Source organism: Brienomyrus brachyistius, unplaced genomic scaffold, assembly GCF_023856365.1.
Source record: "Brienomyrus brachyistius isolate T26 unplaced genomic scaffold, BBRACH_0.4 scaffold98, whole genome shotgun sequence".
NCBI lineage: Eukaryota > Metazoa > Chordata > Actinopteri > Osteoglossiformes > Mormyridae > Brienomyrus > Brienomyrus brachyistius.
The window spans coordinates 244770-261010 of record NW_026042373.1 but is presented as its reverse complement, the minus strand read 5'-3'; the positions used below and the strand labels follow the sequence as shown (position 1 = coordinate 261010).

The following is a 16241-nucleotide window of genomic DNA, read 5'->3' as shown; positions in this document are numbered from 1 at the left end:
TGTGCCCTGTGATGGGTTGGCCCCATCCTGGGTTGTTCCCTGCCTTGTGCCCTGTGATGGGTTGGCGCCCCATCCTGGGTTGTTCCCTGCCTTGTGCCCTGTGATGGGTTGGTGCCCCATCCTGGGTTGTTTCCCTGCCTTGTGCCCTGTGATGGGTTGGTGCCCCATCCTGGGTTGTTCCCTGCCTTGTGCCCTGTGATGGGTTGGCGCCCCATCCTGGGTTGTTCCCTGCCTTGTGCCCTGTGATGGGTTGGCGCCCCAGCCTGGGTTGTTCCTGCCTTGTGCCCTGTGATGGGTTGGCCCCATCCTGGGTTGTTCCCTGCCTTGTGCCCTGTGATGGGTTGGCCCCCATCCTGGGTTGTTCCCTGCTTTGTGCCCTGTGATGGGTTGGAGCCCCATCCTGGGTTGTTTCCTGCCTTGTGCCTGTAGTTTCTGGGATAGACTCCAGACCTCCTGTGACCCTGAACAGAATAAGCAGTTTCAGAAAATGGATGTATGTTTGTAATTGAGTTGCTGATTTAATTGTGGGCCATTACTAGCCACACTTTTGTGGCATTGAGCAGTTTTCCCTGTCAGTGAGCTAAGCTCCTTCTTCCTTTTTTGCTGATGCTGTTTGTCCCTGATTGATACATGCTGTTATGAGACTGTTCCCTTTGACATGATACATAGTTTTGCAGTTTTTGTGACCGATGCACCTGCTGCAGTTTAGGTTTACAAAAAAATTGAGATTCAGTGATCACCACTCCCACCCACCAGTGCCAGAGTGGCCAATCAGGAGAGTCGGGGTTAGCTGTTGTGCTGGTCAGACACAAAATAATTTGACAAGTTTAGAATTGAGCTGGTTAGAAACAAAATAATTTTACTTCAAAATGTGTAAGATGTGTAAGACACTGTAAGGTTCTTCTGCTAAAAAGTCATAGAAGAGTCTAAATGCATTTCATATCAGTCAATGAACATAGATTGTTTTCATTTATTCAAAGCCAGGATAATGAATATGAACTGTATTGAAACAAGTTAGGTAAATAAATCTGTTCTCTGCAGAAAACGTTTGGTAAATGACTCTGTTCTGCATTGAAGAAAGCTAGGTACAATAGTTTCCTGAACAACAGCTTGTCTCAGACAAACACCCAGCTCACCTGTGGTTCCACCAAGAGTGAAGCTGCTCCACAGCAGCAGAGATATGACCAGCACCCTCATGGTCATGGAATCTAGAGGAAGGAGGACAGAGAGGAGTAAAGGCGTGACTGGCATCTGCTGACGTGATCACGGAATCTAGAGGAAGTATTTCTTTTCTTCTAAATATTTTTCTTTTTCTCAATGCCATAGGTTTCTGCTATGTTGTCAAATGATATCGTGCGATTGTCTTGGATTTTATGTTCGAGGCACTTGATACATGCACTGGTACAGTGTGTTGCCGTTCCCACCACACGACAAAACAACTCGGGAACCTGGTTGGCAATTTCCCAGGCCAACACACGGTCCATTCATACCACCTGGAAATGACTGTCTATCTGCCTCAGCCAGGCGTTACGTGGGTGTCTCTTTAGCTTGGTCCAGCCGCTGGTGTCATCAGCAATGACGATCCTGCAAGCAAGATCATCCTCAGGGAATCATGCCACATGGCCATAGTGCCATAGTGCAAGGAATGTGGCTCATTCGGGACTCCCTGAGCAACCGATTGATTAGCTTTAAACAGCTTCTCAAAGTAGATGGCCCAGCTGATCACAACTGCAGGGTCATCTGTTGGACCATTCTATCACCCACCCTGACTGCAGCTCTCTGAGGAACAGATTCATATGTGCAAAATGCTTGGATTGCACTGTAAGCAGGATGTGGACTGCTAGACTACAGACGGTGTGTCAGTTGCTCAAAGATTCCTTTAACAAATGTCATCTTATCTGTCCTCAGGGCCCTCACAGTCATCCTTCTCTGTTTCAAGTAAAGACTGGAGTTGCCATCAAGTGTCTTAATAATATCCAGGGTGCCCTGTGGGATGAAACACCTCCTGGGTGCACTGCCAACACCAACACAACCCTCAGCAATCTTCAGGGTCTTGTGACGGAAGGTCTCCCACATCACAGTAGAATCGGCAGTTGCGGAAGTCTGCAAGTTTCTCATATAAACTGCATGTAAAGTCATAAGAAACAACTTGATCTTGGAGTCTATACATGTCCAGCCTCATTCTGCTAGTAGAATGAGGAATGAGTCCAACCTGTGTTGAACTGAAGCGGTTCCAGTGGATTGTTTCAGTGAATGCTTGAAGATTTGCACGAAACGTTCTCCAAGGCCATTTGTAGATGGATGGAATGGTGCAGAGCGAATGTGTTTCACACCATTGCTTTTCATGAACGACTCAAACTTGCTCGATGTGAACTGGGGGGCGTTATCGCTCACTAAGACTTCAGGAAGCCCATAGCGGCTGAACAACCCTCTTAGCACCTGAATTATCTTAGAAGCCGTGATGGAACTCATGAGGTATACTTCAGGCCATTTTGAGTGCGCGTCTACGACTACCATGAACATGTGGCCTTGGAAAGGACCAGCAAAATCGACATGGACCCTCTGCCATGGAGATCCAGGCCAAGTCCACAGGTGGAATAATATAACAATAAATTCAATACTATATCTACACACACATCACATACGCTCATCACTGCTTATGGCTTATATTCACAGGGTGTTAAACCGGGTCCCATCAAGAAGATGGCTGTGATGTCTGCCGGCAAAACAAAGCAGAGGACCATGGTCGTGGGAGTAAGGTGAGTATTTGGCTTGTAGTTAGTAGCATACACTGAGGTCCTTAAATAATGAGACATCGACTCAATTCTAATCGTTTTGGCTCTATACACCACCACAATGGATTTCAAATGAAACGAACAAGATGTGCTTTAACTGCAAACTTTCAGCTTTAATTTGAGGGTATTTACATACAAATCAGGTGAACGGTGTAGGAATTACAACAGTTTGTATATGTGCCTCTCATTTTTTAAGGGACCAAAAGTAATGGGACAAATTAACAATCATAAATCAATTTGTCCCATTACTTTTGTTCCCTTAAAAATTTGTTAGGCCTACTTTTCTCAATCAAATCAAGAAAACAGTAGTTTTGTTACTTGTTGTCATGAAGTGATGAATTTTACTGATGTTTCTCAATTTGTTTCAAATAGGTCCACACTGTACAAAACCATCAGTGGAGAGTTGCTGGACCTGTCCCTTCACAGAACCTTGCTGTTGTACGAGTGAGGCAGTAATCATGATCTGGTGCCATGGTACATCCCTCCACTATACATCCCTCCCCGGCCCTACTGGAAATTTTCATCCACAGAGTGATATTTTACATTTTCTGTGAATAAGCTTATTAATCTCCAACAGTAAAGTGTCCTAAAACTATTATGTTTATTGATATCAAGTTTGGTTTATATTCTTGTGTATCTGTTTAATCTAAAGCAAATATTACCTCATTTTGTCAGAAAGTTAAGCCTGATTGACTGAGTCTGATTAGTTGTCAGATCAGTGGCTGTAGCCTGCATCTCAGTTAAACCAAACTTGATATCAAACCTGACACTCCGGTTTCTTCCCTGACGGATGTCAGGCATTGGAACTGTGAAGGAGCCAATTTGTTTCATGTGCCACTCATCTATGTACATGGCGTCTAATAGCTCTGTGCTGTAAAAACTGAATGTCATGGAAGTCTGATCATCATCTACTGGATAAAAGTAATGATGCGACTCTTCATCACACTTGACTGACTGACCTTTCTGAACCATCCTCTTGAAGATATCATCACAATAAACATAATCTCCTTTGTCATTTACTGTCTGCTTCTCCATCTTGTGTTTTCTGCTATCAAAAGTTTCACCCACAGCAATCCCATATGTCAGAGCACTGACTCGTGATGCCACTATCTTGGGGTTATGTCCAAACAGCACGGCCCCCTTGGCAACAGCCATATTGGCATCTATGGGGCACAGGATTCTACACCTTCGCCCAAATTCCATTCTGATTTCTTTCTGCAGGTACTTGCAGGAAGCATAGCCTCCGACTAAGAGAATGTAGTCTATGCTAATCTCTAGTGCTGAAATAATAGTTTGAATTTCACTTACAATCCTCCCTACACTTTCTGCAAAGAATGACTGTAGTTTTTTGTAAGTGATTTTGATGGATCCATCTGACCAGAAAACACCCTCAGCATTACAGAAGTAACTGGACATGTCTTGTTTTTCCCCAGCTAAGTGTGACAAGTTATAGGGGCATGAAATATATATGTCTTTGTCCTCTCCAACAGACTTTTGCACAGAAAATTCATACATCATCTTCTGCAGTTCAGCTGGGTGATCTCTCACATACTTGTCCCATGTTGGAGAGTGAAATATATCTGTAAGGAAGGATTTAAACTTCTTGTTGACAGTTTCACCCCCCATATCCCCTCCTGAAGCCTTGTGCAGCTCCTTCAGGAACCCATCTTCTAGAACTTCATGCACAGTGATGTCAATGGTACCACCTGAAGACAATAAGGTAACACCTCAATGTAATCACTACATTAAGCTGGAAAAAAGCAGCATGGATTTTCTATACCAAAAAAATGTATCAATTGCCACTGTTATGGTTGTATTCAAAAGCTGGGTCACCCATGGCTAAATTATATATTTATATGGGATTCTGTTTGTGCCAAAAAGATGTGAACATGCATATGGGGTTCCCATTTGTGATGAAAATACTTTGATAGCGCACTGTCCATACTGACTGAACACATAACAAAATATTTGTCTGTATATTAGGGGTGTGAAACTTTGGGTTAGCTGCAAATTGTCATGAGCTTCGCGGTTCTGTCATGCCCGGCTCGTCCGCTCCTCGTGTGTGCCACGCCCCCTAATTACCCACGTGTGATTTCCTGATCGTGCCCAGTCGTGTCTTGTTTCCTGCTGCCTTGTTCCATGTATTTAAGTTCCTGTTTTGTACTAACCCGTTGTCTGTCATTGATGTTTGTAAGCGTGAGCTGTTTCCCGGTCCCTGTCCTCGTATTAAACTCCCGTTTGCCCCGTATTCCTGCTTCTTGCTTGCCTGCTTGCCCGCACGATCGCAGCGTATCTCCGGCGCGATCGTGACACAAATCAGTGTTCTTCCAATTTTTTAAAAAAATCAATCAATCCAATATGATTTTATTAATAAAGCAGAAGTGTGATTCGATGCAATATGAATACATACTGCATAATATACTTGTCACGTCCCGATCGTTCTGATCCTCCTGTGTGCCACGCCTAGTGGACGTCTAGTGGAATCCTATTGTTATCAGCTGTTTCTCCTTGTTGTAGCCGGTCGATTTATAGCCAGGGTGTGAGGACTGTGATTAGGACTGGATACAGGGCAGGATGGCTGTGCATGCGCTGATGATAGGGTAGGCATAAAAGGAGCAGGCATAGGAAAGGCAGCTAGGGTCCTGAGGGATTTGACAATTGAGTGCGCAGCATAGGAGCCGTCCTGTTGCTTATTTGGCTTGGTATTCTTTTTTTTTTTAAAAGGTTATGCATTACTCTAACTTTTAAATTAAAGTCTTTTGGGAGCATGCCTGGGGTCATATTTATGGTTTAAACTATAGAAATAAGCAGATATTGCCATTTTTAGTGACTCTACCAAACATCCGCGAATCCTCCTCATTCGCAATGGGTTCTGGAACCAAACCTGGCGAATGTCTGAGGTCTGACTGTATCAATTAAAAAGACAAGTTCAACGACATATGAGAAGCCCCACCATATTTTAAAGTCACGCAGCACAACAGCTTTATGGTGCTGGTCACTGTCACGGCGGGGATAGGTGGCCACTCAGCAACATTTAAAACTTTGGATACAAAACCAGGAAGGGAATTAAACAGAAAAAACTACAATTAAACACGGGTAAAGTGCTCTTTATACCTTTTTTATATACGTTTTCTTCATTTGATTTGCAGACTGGGTTAACTAGAGCTGGCGTGGTTAAAGTTGACCAAACATTGCCCTTGCCAGTGTTGGGGAGGAGCTAAGTACAATTAGCAATGTTACTAACTTAACTTTTTCAGTAGCTTATTAGTAGCGCGGCTACGTTTACTTTTCAATAAATATATAATTTGGCTAGAGGTGCCAATACTTTTGCATACGACTGTATAATACTAAAATGTAGTATTTCTGATGGCTGTTCAAAAGATTAGATATGTATTTAAGAAATGTGTTTGAAGCTCCTGAGGCTCCCTTACCCCCACAGTCAACGACGATGTACTGAGTTCCTGACGTCTGTTCCAGGGTATCTTCAGATCTTCCCTCAGCCACAAAGCCCTCACGGGGCAGCTGCTTACACCACACTGATGCCGCCTCCGGCTCCAGGGCCAGGATCAGCTGGTTAGGATTCGATTCTGTCACCAGACCAGCCTGAGAAATGTAGCAATGCATTGACTTTAATACTCCTTTTATTTCATTTATAAATTTCAGATTGGTGTCCAATGCACCAGTGTCACTCCTATAAATAATAACTGATAAACCTGTAGCTCATTAAATTAATACTGCTGTCTTGACCCCTGTCTATACAGGCAGTCCTCCAGGTTTCTAATGAGATCCTTTCCCCAAGTCTCTTTAAATTAAATGTACTGGTAAGTCGCAACAGGAATACACAGTCCTTAGAGCTGAATGATTTGGGGAAAATATCTAATTGCGATTTTATTCTGACCAATATTGCAACTATGCTTTGATTTGCAATATTGCAAAGTCCTGCTTCAATTCGATATACAGTGTGTAATAGATCTAAAACATATGACACCACATTACCAGATGAGATACCATCCATCCATGCAGTTTCTGAAACCACTTATCTTGTTCAGGGTTGTAGGGGGTCCGGAACATGGAGGATGGGAACAACCCATCGCAGGGCACACACACACCATTCACTCACATACGCACACCTACTGGAAACTTGGCAACTCCAGTTAACCTCAGCGTGTTTTTGGACTGTGGAGGAGAAACTAGAGTACCCTGAGGAAACCCCACAACAGCACCTGGAGAACATGCAAACGCCACATATTATACATGGAGTCATGGGAGAGGCTCAAGCCCTGATTTCAGAGGTGTGAAGCAATAGTGCTAACCACTGCAGCACCGTGCCACTCCTACCAGAGAACAATCAAACATAAATAAACTAATAGTTAGGAAAATAAAACAATTCCAGTAAGAAAAACAAACAATAGGCATCCTGCGGCAAATGCTGCTTGGACCCCTAATAATAGGACCCTTCCGTAAACATTCTCCAACCATGAAACATGTAGGTAATTCACTTACAGCTCAGCAACAGAATCAATATTTCTTCACACCACGAATGTAAGGTTTTGTTGAGTTTCATGAGTTTGCTCTTTGTGGATGTATAACACAGTCCCCTTGGGCCACTTATGATTGGTGAAAATGACTCACACAAGGAGGATGTCATGAATTTGTAAAACTATTCTCATTAGTTTTAAACCCTGGGTAATCCCTGTCCTAAATTTCAGCAAATCACAATTTTGATTTGAACTCGATAAATCGTACCGCCCTAGTTCTTATTTAGCTTTAGTTATTCAAATGTTTGTCTTAGTATATAGTATGTCTATAATATGCGTAAATTAACACTCAAGCTGACGCTGATGCATGCATTGTGTGTGCGGTGTTCGTTTACCAAGAGTGCCATAATAAAAACTGGCATTTTGGGGGCACTCCAACACTAATACTACGGCTACCTGGCGGCACCCAGGCAGTCAGATGAGGCTGCATTCCATTTCAGATGTCAGACCCGAGTAAACCGTGTTCTAGTGGGAAAACCATTTAGCAATGTCTGGGATGAGCCAAAGATAACTTTATGGAGTTCATCAACTTACTACATCAGTACAAGATCTCATGAAAAATGAATGCAAATCTGGATGAAAATAAATGCGCTGTTGCATAAGCTTGTGGAAACAATCCCATGGTAAATGTGCACCATCATGTGAAATATGGGCAGGGTGGTTACAGAAAGCGCACTTTACTCTCATTATTCACACATCTCCACCCCTCGCTACATTACATATGTGTAGATGTTTAACTTTAGTACAAGTACAGAAACCTCACTTTACTCACACATTTTACCCATCTCAATACTCCACCTGAGTTGCTGCCTCTCTCATGAACTGCTTGGCTGCAGCGTCCCAGATAGCAGGTACAGTGAGCACCCAGGTCACATCTGAGGGGATGAACTTCTTTCCAGAAGTGTGTTCCTGAATGTTCTTCAGGACATGGTCCTTCAGGTACCGCAGGCTCTCGGAGAAAACCTTCAGGGCTCTTAAAGTTTTCCCACTTGCTGCAGGAATCATTAGATTCCTATGTATAGTCTAAAAGATGCAATATTTGTTAGGTTAATCTACCACTCATTAAAGACATTCTTATTAAAACATTTTAAAACAAACATTTTAACACATTATGTTAAAATATAGTGTCTGTAGTTAAGTGGAAATTCAGAAGCAATATTATTGTTTTACCTTGTTGTACAATTCCATTTTGAAATTCTCAAAAAAAAAGTACTTTTTAGCTTCCTCCTTTGATAACCTGATGTAAGTCATCATTGCTTCATATCCAAACTTCTGGAATTGTTCGTGCTCGTCAAATAAGATACAGGTCGGCGTTTTTGGAGACCCGAACCCCAACTCCTGTCCCCAGAACACAGATCTAATGTTATCGAGACAATTGCGGACACAGAAGCAGTAGCCGCTGTAAGCCGTCCCGAAGTCTATAGCCACTGTAAACATCGAGTCCGCCATTGGCAAAACTTAGCGATTCTGTTAAAAAAATGACTTTAAAGAAGCAAACAGTAAAAAATAAATGTCTGACTGTAAGTTGCCACCGGCAGCTATTCCTTGCAGCTATTTTAAAAGCCTGGAAGCTTCCACTCACCCTGCATTTATATGTTCTGGTAGGTGGTTGTCAGGTGTTTTCTCAGAAACTATTTTCAACAGATGACTTCTAGTAAAACCTAAATTAAAATCTAAGGAACTTCCTTATTTCATTTTTGTCGCCATGGTAAAGATAGTATGCAGCAATTCGGAATTCCTTTAAATTGATCTCTACAGTGCATTTACATGTGCACTAGTGGAATTTTGTTACTCGCTATTTCCCGGAATCTGACGATAATTATATGATGCCTTTTTATTTCCACGATTGAATAATAATAATTAACCATATAAACAGGTCCAACCAGGCTCATGAATTTATTCAGCATTTACCATTTAGGGATTTTTTCAAGTGTTAATAGTCTTATCAATATTAGAGTTGGCAAGGCATGATTGCTTTTTGCAAATGTATGCATTAATTATTGGAAATCAATTACCAACAATAAACAACAACAAAGATTGTCCAAAGGTTATAAGAAACCCTTCATCACTTTTAATAATAATAATAATAATAATAATAATAATAATAATAATAATAATAATAATAATAATAATAATAATAATAAATTATATTTGTATTGCACTTGGGGGTGGCATGGTGGTGCAGTGGTTAGCACTGTTGCCTCACACCTCTGGGACCCAGGTTCGAATCTCTGCCTGGGTCACATGTGTGTGGAGTTTGCATGTTCTCCCCATGTCGTCGTGGGGTTTCCTCCGGGTACTCCGGTTTCCCCCCACAGTCCAAAAACATGCTGAGGCTAATTGGACTTGCTAAATTGCCCATAGGAATGCATGTGAGAGTGAATGGTGTGTGAGTGTGCCCTGTGATGGGCTGGCCCCCCATCCTGGGTTGTGCCCATTGCTTCCGGGATAGGCTCCGGACCCCCCGCGACCCAATAGGATAAGCAGTTTGGAAAATGGATGGATGGATGGATGGATGTATTGCACTTTATATTTTAGCAATCGCAAAGAGCTACAAAGTAAAAAATAGTGTAACAAAATACTATAGAATAGAAATACTAGACTATACTATGAAATAACTAAATGTCTTTCTAAAAAGATAGATTTTTAGATTTTGTTTAAAAGCATTAGTCGACTGTGGGGCTCTCAGGAAGTCAGGGAGGGCGTCCCACAGCCTCAGCACCACAGATGAGAAGGCCCTATCACCTATGCTGCGGAGCTTGGTTCTGGGGACTTGGAGGATGATAGTGTGTACAGAGTGGAGTGTGCGTGAGGAGGTATGGGGGGTGAGGAGTTCTTGTAAGTAAAGGGGGGCATGTCCATAGATGCACTGATGGGTGAGGAGGGAGACCTTGTACTCTATCCTGAGTGGGACAGGGAGCCAGTGAAGGGTTTTCAGGATGGGGGTGATGTGATCATGCTTTCGCACCCTCATCAGGATCCTGGCAGCGCTGTTCTGAATATACTGAGGTGGAGTTTAGCAATGTTCTTGAGGTGGTAAAATGATGACTTACAGAGGTGTTTGATGTGGGTGTCAAAGGTGAGTTGAGAATCCATTTTAACACACAAATTGGTGACAGATGTGGAAAGGTGGATGTTTTGGCCAGAGAAAGTGATACTGGTGATGGTAGAAGAGCGGAGATGGTGTGTCGTGCCTATTACGATGGCTTCTGTTTTGGATTTGTTCAGCTGAAGGAAGTTGAGCCTCATCCACGCCTCTATCTCCTCCAGGCAGGTAGTTAGTGTGGATGTTGGCAGAGGAGCAGTAGAGGAGGTGGGGGTAGTCCTGAGATAAAGCTGAGTGTCATCGGCATAGCAGTGGAAAGATAAACCATGCCTGCTAATGACATTTCCAAGGGGGAGCATGTAGATGGTAAAAAGGATGGGGCCTAGCATAGAGCCCTGTGGGACACCACAGGTGACGTTGTGGATGTGAGATTTTGCGCTGCCAAGGGCGACATGTTCGGTTCTGCCAGTTAGGTATGAACCAGTTATGAACAGTTCCTGAGAGTCCAATGGTGCATTGCAGGCGGTGAAGAACAATGTTATGGTCTATTGTGTCAAAAGCAGCTGTCAGGTCAAGGAGGATGAGTAGAGAAGGAGAACCAATAGTGTAAAAGAGTTTAAGAGAAACTCAAGCCCAACAACAGATCGGCTCATTGACCTGCTAAATATCACGTATTACTTAGTCATATAACTAAGTATAGATCAGAGGTCAGCAACCTTTTTAAAGCAAAAAGCTATTTTATCCTAAATGTCTGACCCAAGATTTATGAAGAACCCCAATGGATAGAGAAGGGAGTTTGAGATATGATTTTAATGCAATATCAGTATATATGCATTTAACACAAAAACTTCCATCCATCCATCCATTTTCCAAACCGCTTATCCTATTGGGTCACGGGGGGTCCGGAGCCTATCCCAGAAGCAACGGGCACGAGGCAGGGAACAACCCAGGATGGGGGGCCAGCCCATCGCAGGGCACACTCACACAACATTCACTCACACATGCATACCTACAGGCAATTTAGCGACTCAAATTAGCCTCAGCATGTTTTTGGACTGTGGGGGGAAACCAGAGTACCCAGAGGAAACCCCACGACAACATGGGGAAAACATGCAAACTCCACACACATGTGACCCAGGCGGAGACTCGAACCCGGGTCCCAGAGGTGTGAGGCAACAGTGCTAACCACTGCACCACCATGCCGCCCCAACACAAAAACAAAACTTCAAAAAATAAAGAAATACAATTTTGGGGGGGATTTAAATCACTTGGACGCGTAACAGAGCAAAGGTGACTAATATCACAATATTGTTCATTTCTATAGCGATAGTCTTCACCCTCACCCAAGTTTGTTTGGCTTTGCAGTTGTCTGCCCTTCACTCTCCACTTCACTACTTGTAACTGTGCTGACCGAGCAGTGCAAAATGTCCTCACCACTCCGAACTCAGGTGGCTATAATATGTAAATCGGAGAAAATAAAACAATTTTACGAGGATTTACTATGAAAAGTATATGAAAGAATTACGAAACCCAATAAACTTAATAAGCCTACATCCAATCTCGGACACTGAAGAAAACTTTAGAAAGCATATCATTTCACCGGAGACATACTCTCGTAGAGAATGACTTTGAGAAAGATGTAAATTACGGAGTTAAGACATCACAGAAGCATCATTCACATATAGCTAAAGAAATACCTAAATGAAAAATAATTATATTAACCCATAAATAAATTACTTATGTTTACTAAAGTATTATCATAATATGTTAAGACATGAAAATACGAATGTGTCTATCATTCTGAAAAGAGCCGCAGCCTGGTATGATATAAGACTAAATGTACTTCGGTGGTAACTTATTTCACATCGACAGTAACTGCAAATAGCTATGGTCTTGTCGATGGATCCATCTGACAGAGTTTCAAAGCTAAACCTGCTATTTAAAATATCTTCTTCTTTGTTATTTTTCCCAAGCTACCATCCGACTCAACACATGTTAATGGCATCAAACAATTTGTCACGTTATAATGAATTCCCGTTGACGTGCTATTATCGCGTTAACTTTGACAGCCCTACCAAATACAAATCACAAAACAGAGGAACTAGGAAAAACTGATACAAATGAAACACTAGGGAACAAAATCTACAAAATACAAAAACAGAGGAGGTGGGATTTGAACACACAACAAAGGGGATTATAGGTAGCCACATGCTCAGCTCATTGAACTATGCAGCCATCTGGTGAGACAATGAAACACACTGAAGACTGGTAACAGGGAGGACAGGATGGCCAGTGACAGCTGCTGGACAAACAGGGAGAAGACACGAAAGACTCGGACAAACAGGCTGTTATTTATTACTGATTTGCTTACTCTTTCTTATAGTGAAATGTTTGTCCTGCACTGTTTTGTTTTGCACTACTGTTTTTTCTATCCCCCAATGCCTAACCCTGCAACTCTAGCATAAGAATTTCACTGTACTGCTCAGAACATGTCTGACAATAAAACTTACCATGAAGGCCTTTGTGGCTGTACTGTGTCAGTCTTACTAAAGAACCTACCTCTATCAGATAGCTGGAGGTTTGGTGGAGGGAAAGTGGTTCCAGAACAGGGCAACACAGACGTGCTGGTTTTACTGGGTTTTTTTTTACTGGGGGCCCATTTAATTTCACTTTAGTTTCAGTCTCTATGAATCACGGTACTTCTTGGTACTTGCAGTAAACTGTTTTTCTTTTACGCCATTGTGAAATATGTCAGCCCACCATGAACATGTGAGTCTAGATATTATGGCACACCTAAGTTTAATTTTGGCACTATCACACCAATTTAACACTTCAGATTTTTTTTTGTCCTTCTGGACAGATTAAGTAAACTATGTATAACCATAATCCAAACCCTGACCTTATAAACCACACACACACACACACACGCTACAGGCCAGAAATTTGGGCCTACCTACAGATTTTTTTTTTCTTAATGATACACTGCTTTGTCAAATTTTTATTACAAGAAAATATTAGAAATACTTAAAACAAATGTAACTGACTAGTTTTTAGTATTATATAGCTTGTAGTAATACATTATTTAGTCGCAAAGGCTGAAACTATTGGTTTTGAAGAAGACGTATCAGGTCTGTCTATGGTGCATTGACATTCACTTTGTTTTGGAATTCTATTTACTAATGTCAGAACTTGATTTGTTCTTGGCCTCTCTTGATTGGGTCTGAATAAACCTCACGATAGTCACTTGTTTGCCTTAAGTGAGATCAGTTTGTGAGAGGTATAATGCACTGCCTACGCCTTGTTTCAATCTTCTGTTGTACTGTATCACAACTTATGTCAGAAATTTTGATAAACATTTATTTTTATGCTTGTAATGGCTAGAAAGGCACAGCTAACAATTGAATTAAAGGCTCAAATTCAAATTTCGAGTGAGGAAGACATGTTTCTATGCAAGAAGTGACCTACTAGAGAAAAAGGCTGACAGGAAGCAACAGTGATTGGAAACAGTTTGGGGCAAGGAAAGTAACGTGAATGGCTAATGATCAACACTTAGTTGTAACGTGCAAAAGAAATTGGAAGATGACTGTAGAGGTCTGAGGGCTGCGATTAATGTGAACAGAGGGAACCCGGCATTTCTTAATACAGTCAAGCAAAGACTGAGAGCGGCTGGACTGCGTGGTCGAATTGCTGCCAGAAAACCTGTACTTTGTGGTGTTAACAAGAAAGAGAGACTACTACAGGTTAAACAATACAAACACTGGAGTATTCAAGACTGGGAGCAGGAAGACTTAGACTAACAAGTTTGAATCTATCAAATGAGATAGAAATATTTGCATGCTTGAAAATGTGCTGAGAGGGTTTGGACACAAGTTACTTCCAAAAATGGCTGGAAAGGATGCTATGAATCTGTGCTGCTGTGATAAAGGCAAGGGGGGGTTGTTTTGGTGAAACTCATACTTAGGTACTCACATTCATTAAATTGCACCTACAATGCACAGTATATTGATATATTACACCTCAATCTATCTCAGTTCTGTCTCCCCAGGGAATTTTCGCATGTTATCGCGATAACGGCATATGGTCCCCCCCTCAGCCCATGCAGAGGCAGCCCGTGACTCTCTCCACTCTGTAGTCAGCAGACTGCAGACACAGTTTATCAAGTCCTGTGCTTGATTTTATGCACCTGTGGCAATGGGTCTGAATGAAACACCTGAATTCAATTACTATGCCAATACTTTTGTCCATATAGTGTATCTGCCATACTTACAGTAGCATAGCAGTTATGGAATTAGAATCCCAAGAAGAAGCATGTGTAAGGAGAAGAGCACCAGACTCAAGATAGAACCCTGAGAAACTCAAATGCTGAGCTACTGTGGAACATGACCTTGGCAGACCGGTGACACTCAACCAGGATATCAGCTGACTGCCGAGATCATCATAATCTTCTCATGTGTTTATGGTGTCAGCTGGTCTTTGATCAGTGTAGGTCCTGTGTAGTTTCATGTTTGGATATTTGGGACAATGGGAGAGCTCTGCAGAACAGCCATTCATCATGACAGGTGGCTGTTTATAACAGAAGGCTGTTTGAGGGACCATAAAACAGGGGGGTCTGTGGCCTGACCTAGAAGCTGTGGGTGCAGAGGTATGTGGCAACAGTGCTAATCAGAACATAAGAACAAGAAATTTACAACGAGAGGAAGCCCTTCGGCCCATAAAGCTTGTTTGGGGAGAAGTTAACTAATAACTCAGAGTTGTTAAAATCTTATCTAGCTCTGATTTAAAGGAACCCAGGGTTTTAGCTTGTGCTACACTAGCAGGAAGACTATTCCATATTCTAACTACACACTGTGTAAAGTGCATTGTCAAATTCAGTTTAAAATGTTCTCCCGATAATTTCTACTTATGGCCACGAATTCTGTTATTTAAACTAATATTGAAATAACCATTTGGCCGAACAGCACTAATCACCGCTCCACTGCGTCACCCACCATCCTACCGATTGCTGCAAATTCATGTTATTACAGATTATATACTATACATACACAGGTTTGTAATTAGGTCTTAGTGAGGACTCCATTCATTTCTAAGGGGAAAACTCTAATCCTAACGTGTTGACCTTAACCCTAACCCAGCCATAACCTTACCGGTAAGTAACCAAGTTTTTTTTTTTATTATTTTTGAATTCACAAATCTTTGTGGGGACCTGAAACATAGTCCCCACAACATCAAAAAACAGGTTTTTATTACATTGTGAAGGACATTTGGTCCCCACAATGTAATATAAACCTAATCCACACACACATGCACATACACAGACACACACATACACACACACACACATACACACACACACACAGTTTCATGCACCGTGTTTGTGTGTAGTTGTGCCAAAATAATGAGCTTTGTCAGCAATAAAGTTTCACTTTAATGGTACCTATTTTAACCTGATTTAAATGATCATCATTACATTCATAATTACAGATGCTGCCAAGCACTGTGACTCGCAGTTGATCTGTCTCCCTGGCGGATGGGGCTGCTCGTGCACAAGTGCAGCCACGTAGATGACAGTATCGTAAATCAGGACGCGGAAGTCAGCACTGATAGAACATGATAATGATGGATATTTTTTATCTTTACCTGCTTGGAACCTGGTTTTGTTCTGGCTGGTCACTGAGCAGATGGCCTCTTTCACCAAAGTGGTCAATATTGTGATGCAGCTTAATTTTCAAAAGCATCTTTTATACTGTTAACGGTAAGACTTTATAATTGCCGCAGTTAACAGGCAAATACGCAGGAAGTAAGCAGCAACAAAGGAGTAGTGCTTCATTAACGCTTAAATTAGTACTATTCACTACTAAGGAG

General features: G+C 42.0%; 1 protein-coding gene across 1 annotated transcript; it reads right to left on the bottom strand.

Annotated features, from left to right (window-relative positions):
* Nucleotides 1-1484: 1484 nt before the first annotated feature.
* LOC125727448 (heat shock 70 kDa protein 12A-like) lies at nt 1485-8882 on the bottom strand. The gene is made up of 5 exons (XM_049004152.1): nt 8504-8882; nt 8132-8356; nt 6227-6398; nt 3730-4501; nt 1485-1584 (listed from the first exon to the last, which is right to left on the bottom strand). Exons 1-5 carry the CDS (start codon nt 8780-8782, stop codon nt 1485-1487), a joined length of 1548 nt encoding a protein of 515 aa, XP_048860109.1. The 5' UTR covers nt 8783-8882.
* Nucleotides 8883-16241: the final 7359 nt, after the last annotated feature.

Excerpts from the sequence above, each read along its gene's own strand:
- LOC125727448 (XM_049004152.1), bottom strand. The coding sequence starts at position 8,782 with ATGGCGGACTCGATGTTTACAGTGGCTATAGACTTCGGGACGGCTTAC. Across the intron at positions 4,502-6,226 it reads CATCGTCGTTGACTGTGGGG|GTGGTACCATTGACATCACT; the intron begins GTAAGGGAGCCT and ends TATTGTCTTCAG. Across the intron at positions 1,585-3,729 it reads TCAGTCAAGTGTGATGAAGA|GATCGTCATTGCTGATGACA; the intron begins GTCGCATCATTA and ends TCTTGCTTGCAG.